Here is a 13,615-nt window from a genome sequence, read left to right as displayed (position 1 = left end):
ATTTATTTCAGACTTAAATGACAGGATAGCAAGCCAAATATCCAAATCTGCAGATGACAGACTGATTGGCAGCTTTGTAAACAATCTAGATAGAAGTATAAAATTATAGACATTAATAGATTAATTGAATAGGCATAATAGTGACAAATGGATTTCAACATATGTATGAAGTCATCCACTGTGGATCTAAAGAAAAAGTACATTCTAAATGGTGAAACTTGAGGCAGTGGAGATCTAAAGAGAAGTGTATATCCATGTACACACATTATTAAAATGTAATTGGCAGCCTTTTATCTAGAAGATTAAAATTAGTAGCTAGAAGTCATGCTCCAGCTATACAAAGTTCTGGTTAGACCACACCTGTGTTCAGTTCTGGGCATCAAACCTTAGGAAGGATATAATGGCCTGGGAGGCTGTGCAGCATTAATATACTAGAATGATTCCTAGACTCCAAGGTTTAAATTATGAGGAGAGATTTTGTAATGCTTGGAACTTAGTAGATAAAGGGATGATATGATCCAAGTTCTCAAGACTAAGAGGAATGGATAGTTTATCTCTATTTAGCCTATTTTCACTGATTGGGGAATGGGGAATCTGGAACAAGTTGACATGGCCTAAAATATAGTGCCAGGTATTTCAGGGATGAAATTAGGAAACTAAACTACATATAATGGGTGGAACTTTTCATCAAATGGCACAATACTAGGGCAACTGTTAATTTTAAATCTGAGATTGACAGTTTTCTGTTAGGAATAGGGGGCAAGGATGGGTATTTGGAGTTCGGCTGGAGATCAGCCATGACCTCATTGAGCCTGTTTCACCACTCAATCGGCTAAGTAGCCTAGTCTTGGTCCTATTGTTAATATCATTCATAAAGAAATAGGAACTAATTGTTATGCGAATGTACATCTGGGGTGCCACATTTACTCCTTGCACTGCAGCCACAATGTATCAGTCCATCTGCCAAATGGAGAGCATCAAGAAATACACTTGAAGCTCCAGCATTTTGAGTCTAAAAACGTAATTATTTCAAACTTATGGGAACAGGGGGAGATGACACATATCAATCGTATGATCAGCTGGGACAAGGGATGGGGTTGAGGTGTGAGGGAGGGGGAAAGAGATGCATTCTGAACAAGATCTGGATAAAACAATATTAATCACAGCAAAAAAATAGCAATATATATATTGTATAGTGTTTCATGTGCCAAATTATTCATCTTGTTAGGAGATATTAGGATAATGGGGCAGGGTCTCCAATTGGCAAGATGTATTTAGTGGTAGACAGTGATATGCATTCGGGCCTCAACTATTCACTGTATTTATTAAAAGCTTAAATGACAGGATAGGCAAGCCAAATATCCAGGTCTGCAGATGACAGAATAACTGACAGCTTTGTAAAATGCTAGTCTAGCCAGCGATGCCCACATCCTGTGAATGAATACATTTAAAAAAGTTATCAGTTTGTGCCATGTAGTAATAGGGAACACCTGTTTTAGTTTCCAAAGAATTCAGAAGTGATCTAAAATTACCCTGTAAATCTGTGCGGCAGCTTGCTGTCTGTGTTGCACCTGAGTAGATATTGAGCTAAATGTGCTAAAACACTACCATTTCATGCAAGTCAAAAATTGCTGATTTTTGAAATGTATTTGGAATCATAATAGATCTTCTCTGGTTACATATTCTGTTATTAATTTACAAGCTTCATGATTACCAATAAAACAGCACAACAATAATAAAAATGGTTCTATTCAACTGAAATGTAAGGTAAAACCAGGCAGAACTTGCAGGACACATGCTCCTCCAACTTCGTCTCCCAATATGGCAATTGGGTTCCCAAACTTCTGTGTATGTTATAGGATCCCCATCCACATTTTAAAATCTTCTAATATCTGGGATTAGAATAGTTAGGTACTTGTTTGACCGGTGCAAACTCGATGGGCCAAAGGGCCTTTATCTGTGCTGTAGACTTCTATGACTATGACTCGATGAAACAGACAAGTGTACTTATCAACCAGTAGTAGGCCCCTTTCAGCCAGACTGGAAGCAGCAACAAGGCAATAAGTTTTTAACCTCCATATTATTGCTGCTGGTTTAACTAAGTTACTAAAATACTAACAAAATTCCTGTTTTACAATTATTGCATGATGTTGCAAATCACAATAGTTAATTTAGCAAATCTTTGGACGGTTAATAGCTTTAACTATTTAAATAATTATTCTATATTTCAACCAAAATGGCAAATAAATAGAAGTGGTGACAAATATTACTTACCAATCTCCATTGCCACAATTTCTAACAATGTAGTTCTGTAGCCAACAGGGTTGATTGCAGTTATATTTATAACATATGGCAGGGATGCAAAAATCTGAGGATTGTCTATCTGGCAAATATTATTAAGCAAGTCTGTAGGACAGTTCAAAACTTTGCTGCTTGGAGCCCTGAAACAACAAAAACACATTGTTATTCCTGGTGGAGGTTGCAGGCTTAAATTTTGAACAGCATAATATTTGCATCTCAAGGTTATAGAAAATAATGTCTGGCATTTACAACTTTATAGGTGTATAAAATTTATACAACAGCCTTGTAATTAAATGATACCTGAAACAAAACGTAGCAATGTTTGAGTCAAATTGCAAAATTGGGTTCCCAAGTCTGAAAGCTATCATTAAGAACTAGAACTACAGTTCATAATCAATTGTATATGAGCTCATTTACAGTGCATTCACACTCCAAGTTTGTTCCTAGTGAGAGTCTAAACTACTTTGCACACGCACTAAACCTTAGAGTGTGAAGAAGTTACTCCAACAAAAAGCAAGTTATCACCCTCTGCTTCAGAGAGCTATATCCACTTTATTTCTGGTAGCAGATCATAACTGGACCCCAGATTTAAGTTGCCTTTTGAACCATAAATAGTGGCTTAGTGAAACCACATGTGAATTGTGTACAGTTCTGGTCTCCTTACCTAAGGAAGGGTATACTTGCCATAGAAGGAGTGCAAGGAAGGTTCACAAGACTGATCTCTGGAATGGTGGGATTGTCCGATTAGAAGAGACTGAGGAGAATGGATCTATATTCTCTAGAGTTTAGAAGAATGAGAAATGATCTCACTGAAGCATACAAAATTCTTACATGACTTGACAGGGTAGAAACAGGAAGGATGTTTTCCCTGGCTGAGGGTCTAGAACCAGGGGGACAGTCTCAGGGTAAGAGGTAGGCCATTTAGGACTGAGATGAAGAGGAATATCTTCACTCAGAGGGTGGTAAACCTTTGTAATTCTCTATGCAGGTTCAGTCATTGAGTATATTCAAGACAGAGATTGATAGATATCTATTTTTTAAAGACATCAAGGGATTTGAGGATAGAGCATGAAAATGATATTGGAGGTGGAAGATTTTTTTAAAAAAAGGAGACTTCATTTTTAAAAAAGCGGAGGGGATTTATTTTAAAAAAGAGCGCAGAGAGCAGGGAGATTTCATTTTAAAAAGAACACAGGGAGTTGGGAGAGTTCATTTTAAAATGAATGGGGAGAGTTCATGTGAGAACATTGGCGGAATGACGTCACAAACCACATTGAGTGCAGGGAAAGCAGCTGATTGGTGAGTATTTCTAGTCTTTAGAATAAAAGTAAGGGCTTTAGTTTGTGTTTAGACCTCTAGCTTTTTTTCCCCTCGTTTTCTTAAAAATAGTTTGTTAAGTATAAGATCGATACTGGTGTAAAAAAATTATAATAACATGTGAAGAGCAGGGGATTCTTCAAGCGTAAAGAGCAGGGATATGCGAGTAATTAATTAATAAATTAAATAAAATACAATAGTGATGGCAGGATGGGTGATGTGTTGTTGCTGCAGCATGTGGGAACTGCTGGACACCAAGCTGACCCAGGGCGAACACATCTGTTGTAAGTTTTTGCAGCTCAAGGAACTTTGGATCAGAGCTAAGGAGCTGGAGTCCGAGCTTCAGACATTGCGTCACATCAGGGAGGGGGAAACTTATCTGGAAATTTCATTCCAAGAAGTGGTCGCCCCTCAGGTTAGGTAATTCAGGTTTGGTCTGCGATCAGGGACAGGAGGGTGTGACCCCGGGTGAAACAGGTATGGGAACCCAGGGGGTAGCATCTGAGGAGCCTCAGCCCCTGCAATTGTCCAACAGTTACGAGATTCTTGCAAACTGTGTGGACGAAAGCAGGTCTGCAGGGAGGATGAGCGAACTGGCCATGGCACTGTGGTACAGGGAGCCATTCAAGTGGGAAGAAATAGGAATGTAGTAGTGGTTGGGGACAGTATAATTAGGGGGATTGATATTGTTCTCTGCAGCCATGAATGTGAGCCCCGAAGGCTGTGTTGCCTGCCCAGTGCCAGGGTTAAGGACATCTCCTCAGGGCTGGAGAGGAACTTGGAGTGGGAGGGATCCAGTTGTCATCATCCATGTTGCTACCAACGACATTGATAGGACTAGAACGGATGTTCTCCTGAAAGAAGTTGAAGAGTTAGGAGCTAAATTAAAAACAGAACCTCCAAGGTAATAATCTCAGGATTACTATCTGAGCTACGGGCAAACTGGCATAGGGTAAATAAAATCAAGGAGTAAAATGCATAGCTCAAAGATTGATGTAGGAGGAATGGGTTTCAGTTCATGGGGCACGGGCACCAGCACTGGGGCAGAAAGGAGCTATTCCGGTGTGACGGGCTTCACTTGAACCATGCTGGGACCAATGTCCTGGCGAATAGAATAACTGTGTGTGTGTGTGTGTGTGTGTGTGTGTGTGTGTGTGTGTGTGTGTGTGGGGGGGGGGGGAGCAGGGTTCAGAAGAGGGGATATGTGGGCTTACAAAGCAAAAGGATATGGCAGCATTGCAGGGCAGCTATTTAGGTAATGATTCTCAGAGAGTGACAGGAAGGGACAGAGGGTACAAACATTAAAAAAAGCAAATAGGGTCAAAGGGTCAAAAAATAATAAAAAGGCAAAATTAATGACTCGTCACTTAACTGCACGCAGTTTCCTGAACAAGATTAAAGAATTAACGGCACAAAGAGGTTAATGGGTATGAACTTATAGCCATTATAGAGACATGATTATAAGGAGGTCAAAGCTGGGAACTAAATATTTAGGAGTGTGACTTTTCGAAAGGACAGACAGGAAGGAAAGGGTGGTGGAATAGCTTTGTTAGTATGAGATGGAATAAGCACGACAGCAAGAAATAATCTTGGATTGGAAGATCTGGAATCCATATGGATGGAGCTAAAAAATAACAAGGGGCAGATGACACTGGTGGGAGTAGTCTATAGGCCCCCTAACAGTAGCTATATTGTAGGACAGAGAATAAATTAGGAAATGATGAGGTGTTATGGCATAGCTGATGGTAAATGTGAAGTTGTTCAAATCCCAAAGGGAAACTTGAAACTATTGCCACAGTTTGTTTTGCAATTTGTATAAATTGAGATGCGTGCCTTGAATTCAGTAGTAATAAGACCACCAAGTCTTATAGGTTTTTACAAAGCTAGATTAAATAAACATTTATTAACAAGAAAAATTATTTTTACGTACATATGTCTACAAATTACTAGTATAATAACTTTTAAAACCCCTGATTAATTTAACTCCCAGTTACACTTTCATTAAGGCAACAGTAAGACACACAGATTTTAAAAGATCCAAGCAAAGTGACGCACAATACCCCAGACCACTCGAATTTAAAGTGAGTCTTCTTAACTTCAGTTCTTTGAAGGCAGCAAGCTTGAGACATAGATGCTGAAGACTCTTCACACTTGTAAGATACTAAAATGCCTACCCTTATACAAGCCTTGGCTCCGTTATACACATTTTCCCCTTTGAAAGCAAATTCCCATTGTTTCACTATGTCTTTGGGCTTTACATCTCTGATAATTAAAATCTCTTGTTTTTAACAATTCATTAACAGGATGTGGGATTTGCTGGCTGTGCCAGCATTGATTACCCACCCATTGTTTCCTCGAGAAAGCAGGGGTGAGCTGCCTTCTTAAACTGCTGCAGTCCCTGTGGCGTAGGTACATCCACAGTGTTGTTAGGAAGGGAGTTCCAGGATTTTGATCCAGCAACAGTGAAGGAACGGCGATATATTTCCAAGTCAGGATGGTGAGTGACTTGGAGAAGAACTTCCAGGTTGTGGTGTTCCCATCTATCTGCTGCCCTTGTCCTTCTAGATGGTAGTGGTTGTGGGTTTGAAAGGTGCTGTCTAAGGAGCCTTAGTGAATTTCTACAGTGCATCTTGTTGATGATAAACACTGCTGCTACCGTGTATCGGTGGTAGAGGGAGTGAATGTTTGTGGATGTGGTGCCAAACAAGCGGGCTGCTTTGTCCTGGACGGTGTCAAGCTTGTTGAGTGTTGTGGGAGCTGCACTCATCCAGGCAAGTGGGAAGTATTCCATCATACTCCTGGCTTGTGCCTTGTAGATGGTGTAGATGATAGGATTCAGGAGGTAAGTTACTCGTCACACGATTCCTGATCTTGTAGTCACAGTATTTATATGGCTAGTCCTGTTCAGTTTCTGGTCAATGGTAACCTCCAGGATGTTGATAGTGGGGGATTCAGGGATGGTAATGTCATTGAACATCTAGGGGCGATGACTGGATTCTCTCTTGTTGGAGATGGTCATTGCCTGAAACTTATGTGGCATGAATATTACTTGCCACTTGTCAGCCCAAGCCTGGATATTGTCCAGGTCTTGCTGCATTTGGACATGGACTGCTTCAGTATCTGAGGAGTCACGAATGGTGCTGAACATTGTGCAATCATCAGCAAACATCCCCCCGTCTGACCTTATAATGGAAGGAAGTTCATTGATGAAACAGCTGAAGATGAGTGGGCCCAGTACACTACCCTGAGGAACTCCTGCAGTGATGTCCTGGAGCAGAGATGGCTGACCTCCAACAACCACAAACATCTTCCTTTGTGCCAGGTATGACTCCGAACAGCACAGAGTTTTCCCCCGATTTCCATTGGCTCCAGTTTGCTCAGTCTCTTTGATGCCACACTTGGTAAAATGCTGCCTTGATGTCAAGGGCAGTCACTCTCACCTCAACTCGGAAGTTCAGATCTTTTGTTCATATTTGAACCAAGGCTGTCATAAGGTCAGGAGCTGAGTGGCCCTGGCCGAACCCAAACTGGGCATCAGTCAGCAGGTTATTGCTAAGCAAGTGCTGTTGCTAAGCAAGTGCTGCTTGATAGCGCTGTTGATGACCTCTTCCATTACTTTACTGATGGGACAGTAATTGGCCAGGTTAGATTTGTCCTGCTTTTGTGTACAGAGCATTTCTGGGCAATTTTCCACCTAGCCGGGTAGATGCCAATGTTGTAGCTGTACTGGACCAGTAGTACTAACTTTTACCAGTAATCTTTGGGAAAATAAACACACTGGGCAGAATCTTCTGCCTGTTGGGTGGGCCAGTTGGGAGTGGGCACGGGTGGGTGTGAAGCCGATCATCGCCCACTATCGGCAGAGTGCCACCATTTTATGTGGGTGAGTCAATTAAGGCCCGCTCAGCGCTTCCTGTGTGGGGGCGGAAGATAGGAGAGTCAGGGCCTGCGCTCTTTTGTGCATGCATGCGAAAGAGTGCAGAAATCTCCCTGAGGCGCGGAGCTGTTTCAGGGAGATTAAGTTCAAATTGAAAGTTTAAAATAAAGAGAGATTAAAATTACTTAGACACGTCCCCTCATGTAAGGGTGTCAGATGAGCTGGGACATGTTTATGAAATGTGAAAAAAATATTTATTAATTTAATAAAACCTTCATGAAACCACATCCCATCCATGGATGAGGTTTCATGAAAAACGCGAAGGCCGCTTGGGGTCTTCGCCTGCCCGCCAACCTTAAGGTTGGATGGGCAGCCCTGCCAATTATTTAAGTTACTCTCCTAATGGCTTTAACAGGCCTTTGACAGTTCAGGGGGCGTGCAGCTGTCTCCGGCGCGTGCCCACCGAGCGGAAGATTGGAATGACGCGTGGTGACATCGGGACGCACACCCGACATCACTGCGCGTCATTTTCACACCTCACTGTGTGGAGCCTGCCCCCACACGGCAACGTGAAAATTCTCCCCAATGTTTCTGAATGTCGCCTGGCTATGTGACACATTTCACTCCCTACTTTGAAAGCAATCTGGCCTAGTTTATTTAAAAATGCAAGTGTTCCCTTGACACCTATGTTTAACTATTTAACATTTCAAGCCTAGCTCATCTTCTACCACCTCAAAGCCTTCAGACCAGATGCCTTTAATCCAAATAACTCTCACACACAAAAACCACTATATTACAATAAATTCCAATAACACGGAATTATTAAATCTTCCTTCCAGAGAGTATGTAAAAAAGGCTGTACATTAATCATGTGTGATTTTCATCTACATGTGGATTGGGAAAATCAGATTGGCAGAGGTAGCCACGAGCAAGAATTCAGAGTGTATTCAGGACAGTTTCCCAGAACAATATGTTGTGGATCCAACCAGGGATCAGACTATTTTGGATCTGGTAATGTGTAATGAGGCAGGTTTAATAAATGATCTTAGAGTAAAAGATTCTGTAGGAAACAGTGACCATAACATGGTAGAATTTAGCATTCAGTTTGAGAGAGAGAAAGTTGGGTCAGAGACAACTGTGCTAAACTTAAATAAGGGTAATTACAAAGGAATGAGGGCAGAGTTGGCTGGAGTGGACTGGGAAAGGAGTTTAGCAGAAAAGACAGTTGATGAACAATGGCAGATATTTAAGAAAATAGTTCATGACTCACAACAAAGATATATCTCAGTGAGGAAGAAGGATTCTAGGAAGAGGATAAACGAACCATGGTTAACCAAGGAAGTTAAGGATGATATCAAATCGAAAATGTGGCAAAGATTATTGGTAAGCCTGAGGATTGGGAAAGTTTTAAAAAGCAACAAAAGATGACCAAACAAATGATAACGAGGGAAAAAATAAACCTTGAGGGTAAACTAGCAAGTAATATAAAAATAGACAGTAAGAGCTTCTTTAAATATATAATAAAGAAGAAAGAGGCCAAAGTGAACATGGGCCTCTTGAGAGAAAAAGGGTGGAGAAATAAAAATGGGGAAATGGCCGAGGAGTTGAATATCTACTTTGCATCAGTCTTCACGGTAGGAGACAGTAATAGCATTCCAAAAATAATAATAATCAAGGAGCAAAAGTGGGGGCAGAAATAAATACAATAAGTATCACTAGAGAAAAAGTACTAGGGAAAGTAATGGGGCTAAAGGCCTCTAAGTCCCCTGGACCCGATTAGTTGCATCCTAGGGTATTAAAAGAAATAGCTACAGAGATAGTGGATGCACTGGTAGTAATCTTCCAAGAATCCTTAGATTCTGGAAAAGTTCCAGAGGATTGGAAAACTGCCAACGTAACACCCTTATTCAAAAAGGGAGACAAAAAACAGCGATCTATAGGCCAGTTAGCTTAACACCCATCATTTGGAAAAATTTAGAGTCTATTATAAAGGATTTAATAGCAGAGCATTTAGAAATGCATAATATAATCAAGTAGAGGCTTCATGAAGGGGAAATCATGCCTGACAAATTTATTAGAGTTCTTTGAGGAGGTAACAGCAGGATAGATAAAGGGGAACTAGTAGATGTAATATGTTTGGCTTTCCAAAAGGAGTTCGATAAGATACCACACAGAAGGCTACTTAATAAGATAAGAGCCCATGGTGTTGGGGGTAGTATATTAGCATGGATAGAGAATTGGTTAACTAATAGAAGACGGAGTTGGGATAAGGGGGGCATTTTCAGGATGGCAACCTGTAACTAGTGCCACAGGGAAGAGTGCTGGGGCCACAAATATTTACAATACATATTGACTTGGATGAAGGAAGTGACTGTACTATCGCCAAGTTTGCGGATGACACAAAAATAGGCGGGAAGGCAAGTGGTGAGGATGACAGTCTACAGAGGGATATAGATAGGTTACGTGAGTGGGCAAAAAACTTGGCAGATAGAATATAATGTGGGAAAATGTGAGGTAATGCATTTTGACAGGAAGAATAGAGGAGCTGAATATTATTTAAATGGAGGAAGACTGCAGAAAGCTGCAGGACAGAGGGATTTGGGGGTCCTCATGCACGAATCATAAAAAGCTAACATACAAGTTCAACAGGTAACAGGGAAGGCAAAAGGGACGTTGGCCTTTATTTCAATGGGAATTGGAGAATAAAAATAAGATGTCTTGCTAAAACTATAAAAGGCACTAGTTAGACCACACCTAGAGTACGGTAAACAGTTTTGGTCCCCTTATCTCAGAAAAGATGTACCGGCATTGGAGGCAGTCCAGAAAAGGTTCATTAGGTTGATCCCGGCTATGGAGTGATTTTCTTATGAAGAGAGGTTGAGTCAGTTGGGCCTGTACTCATTGGGGTTTATAAGAAAGCGAGGTTGACCTTATTGAAACATTCTTAGGGGGCTTGACAGGGTAGATGTTGAGAGGTTGTTTCCCCTTGTGGGAGAGTCTAGGACCAGAGGGCATAATCTCAGAGTAAGGGGTCATCTATTTAAGACAGAGGAGAGAAAGCATTTCTTCTCTCAGGGGGTAGTGAATCTGTGGAATTCTTTACTGCAGAGGGTTGTAGAGGCTGGGTCATTAAGTATATTCAAGGCTGAGATAGACAGATTTGTAATCTGTAAGGAAATCAAGGTTTCTGGGGAAAAGGCAGGAAAATGGAGTTGAGGATTAGCAAATCAGCCATGATTGAATGGCAGAGCAGACTCGATGGGCCGAATGGCCCACTTCTGCTCCTACGTCATATGGCCTTATCAACAATGTTCTGGTAGAATGGCAGAGCAGGCTCAAGGGGCCAGCTGGCTTACTCCTGCTCCTTTTTCCTACGTTTCTTTCTAAGTACCAGTTTAGGCACAATGATCCAAATGGCCTCATTGTATGATTCTGTAATTTTTTTTTTCCATTCTCTCTGTTAGTTAAAAATTAAAATATCACTCAAAATTTCCATATCATTCCCTGAAAATGTCACCTCTTTTATTGGGAAGATTTCTTATTGTTTCCTCACTTATCCTAAATGATGGCGTCATTGCTATTGATATCGCTTTCCCATTTGACATTGTCACATTCGGGATCCTGTACTGGCCCCACTACTTCATTAGCCAATTGCTTGCAAGGCATCTATGTTTTTTCAGATGGTGTTTCATGTTCTCCACATTATTAGTCTAGTTTTATATTTTAGCATTCCTGATCATCGAATTGTGCAGCACGAAAGGAACAACCACAGGTTCTTCAGTCTATCCATGTAATGCAATTCCTTCTCCCTGGAACCATTCAAGTAAACCTCTTCTTAGCAAATTGGTTTAATTTATTAGCTTTCTTAGATTCATCTCTCTTGTCTGATCTACCTATGGATTTACTTGTGGAAAGTGCTTTTTTTTCAAATCTTTGGTTTTCTTCTTTTTCAACCACACTGTTCCCCCCAGTGGAATATGGTTACTCAGTATTCTGCAGTATGCCTCTCTGGTCAACATTAGGCCACGCGACTTGACAGATTTTCAAATTAAACATTCACTATTTCTGGAGCAGCTGAATGTCTAAATAAGATAAAATTGTGGTTTTATGTCTGGCGTCAAAGTGTCAACATTTCTTCCCAAGTTATGTTCCATATTAAAGAGCCTCTTGAAATTCATCTATGAGAAATCTCTATAAAAATCTTTCGCTTTGCAAGTCCCTCACTTCAACACATCGAAACCATCCAAGAAATTATAGGCCTACTTTGTGGGAGCATAAATCAGTGACTGAGATAATTATAATTTGTAGCCTTCATTTGTACCTAATCATTGTGCATGCGTGCATATGACCGCGTGAGTGTGTGTGGGACAGTGTGTTTAATGGGGCAAGCGTGAAAGAATGAATAACCTTTATTTTTAAACTCTCAAAAGCTGGTTGGTGGAATTATTTAATTTGGATACACACTACAAGGGTAAGGAATATGCATCCCTTACATACAAAACATACTGATCATGGGCAGTGAAAGAAACACACAAATTCTGTGACCAAACTATACTGAAGAATCGATGGAAAAAAAATAAAATTGTTCAACAATTAAAATTTATCGACTCCAAATTAAGAGAGCAGTAGATTGCACATCTGACCTGGGAGTAGTGGATAGGAGCAACAAAGCGTCTAAGAGGAAAAATGTCCACTTATCCAATAACATCCGATACATCCATGACCAAAAATTACAAAAAAAATCCAAAAAGTAAAAACAGCATTCAATGTTTCAAATGGATAGATGTAGATTAAATCCTGGAATTTACCGGAATGAGTCAGAATGCAGCAATTCTATCAAAACATTCTGAAACAATGCTAATGGAACACTTTACAACCTCCTCCAATTAATTATCTTGTGACTCGCATTCCTGCATTTCACAGAATCACAGTACAGAAGAGGCCCTTCGGCCCATCGAGTCTGCACCAACACGTGAGAAACACCTGACCTACCTAATCCCATTTACCTGCACTTGGCCCATAGCCTTGAATGTTATGACATGCCAAGTGCTCATCCAGGTACTTTTTAAAGGATGTGAGGCAACCTGCCTCCACCACCCTCCCAGGCAGCGCATTCCAGACCGTCACCACCCTCTGGGTAAAAAAGTTTTTCCCTCACATCCCCCAACTTGAACTTATGTCCCCTCGTGACTGACCCTTCAACTAAGGGGAGCGACTGCTTCCTATCCACCCTGTCCATGCCCCTCATAATCTTGAACACCTCAATCAGATCGTCCCTCAGTCTTTTCTGCTCCAACAAAAACAACCCAAGTTTATCCAACCTCTCTTCATAACTTAAATGTTTCATCCCAGGCAACATCCTGGTGAATCTCCTCTGCACCCCCTCCAGTGTAATCACATCCTTCCTATAATGTGGCGACCGGAACTGCACACAGTACTCCAGCTGTGGCCTCACCAAGGTTCTATACAACTCCAACATGACCTCCCTACTTTTGTAAACTATGCCTCGATTGATGAAGGCAAGTGTCCCATATGCCTTTTTCACCATCCCTCTAACATGCCCCTCTTGCCTTCAGAGATCCATGGACACACACGCCAAGGTCCCTTTGTTCCTCAGACCTTCCTAGTGTCATGCCATTCATTGAATACTTCCTTGTCAAATTACTCCTTCCAAAGTGTATCACCTCACACTTTTCAGGGTTAAATTCCATCTGCCACTTACCTGCCCATTTGACCATCCTGTCTATATCTTCCTGTAGCCCAAGGCACTCAAACTCACTGTTAACCACCCAGCCAATCTTTGTGTCATCCGCAAACTTACTAATCCTACCCCCCACATAGTCTATCTCTGTTGTTTATATAAATGACAAATAATAGGGGACCCAGCACAGATCCCTGTGGTACACCACAAAATATATACACACTATGATTTATTTAGAATTTAGACCAATCTGAGTATTGCTGAAAAAAGACATGTTGTCGAAGCTTTTCATCTTGCACCCATCAGGACAATCGCTAGAATACCAATGTCAGGGGAAGCAACATGAGGGGCATGTTAGTGGGGTGGTGAAAAAGGCATATGGGATACTTGCCTTTATCAATCGAGGCATAGATTACAAA

The 13,615-nt window shown here is 41.1% G+C and overlaps 1 protein-coding gene across 2 annotated transcripts in view; it reads right to left on the bottom strand.

The window, feature by feature from the left end:
• The window catches only part of il11ra (interleukin 11 receptor, alpha), a 113,384-nt gene that overhangs the window by 38,542 nt on the left and 61,227 nt on the right, over positions 1–13,615 (bottom strand). For both annotated transcript variants that reach the window (XM_041188104.1, XM_041188113.1), the window contains exon 6: positions 2,275–2,441. In XM_041188104.1, coding sequence (XP_041044038.1) covers positions 2,275–2,441 — 167 coding nt within the window. The remainder of the gene's footprint in view (positions 1–2,274; positions 2,442–13,615) is intronic.

Source organism: Carcharodon carcharias, chromosome 1, assembly GCF_017639515.1.
Source record: "Carcharodon carcharias isolate sCarCar2 chromosome 1, sCarCar2.pri, whole genome shotgun sequence".
NCBI classification, from domain to species: Eukaryota; Metazoa; Chordata; class Chondrichthyes; order Lamniformes; family Lamnidae; genus Carcharodon; species Carcharodon carcharias.
Note: the sequence above shows the minus strand (reverse complement) of the source record. Positions and strands in the feature narration are given on the sequence as shown.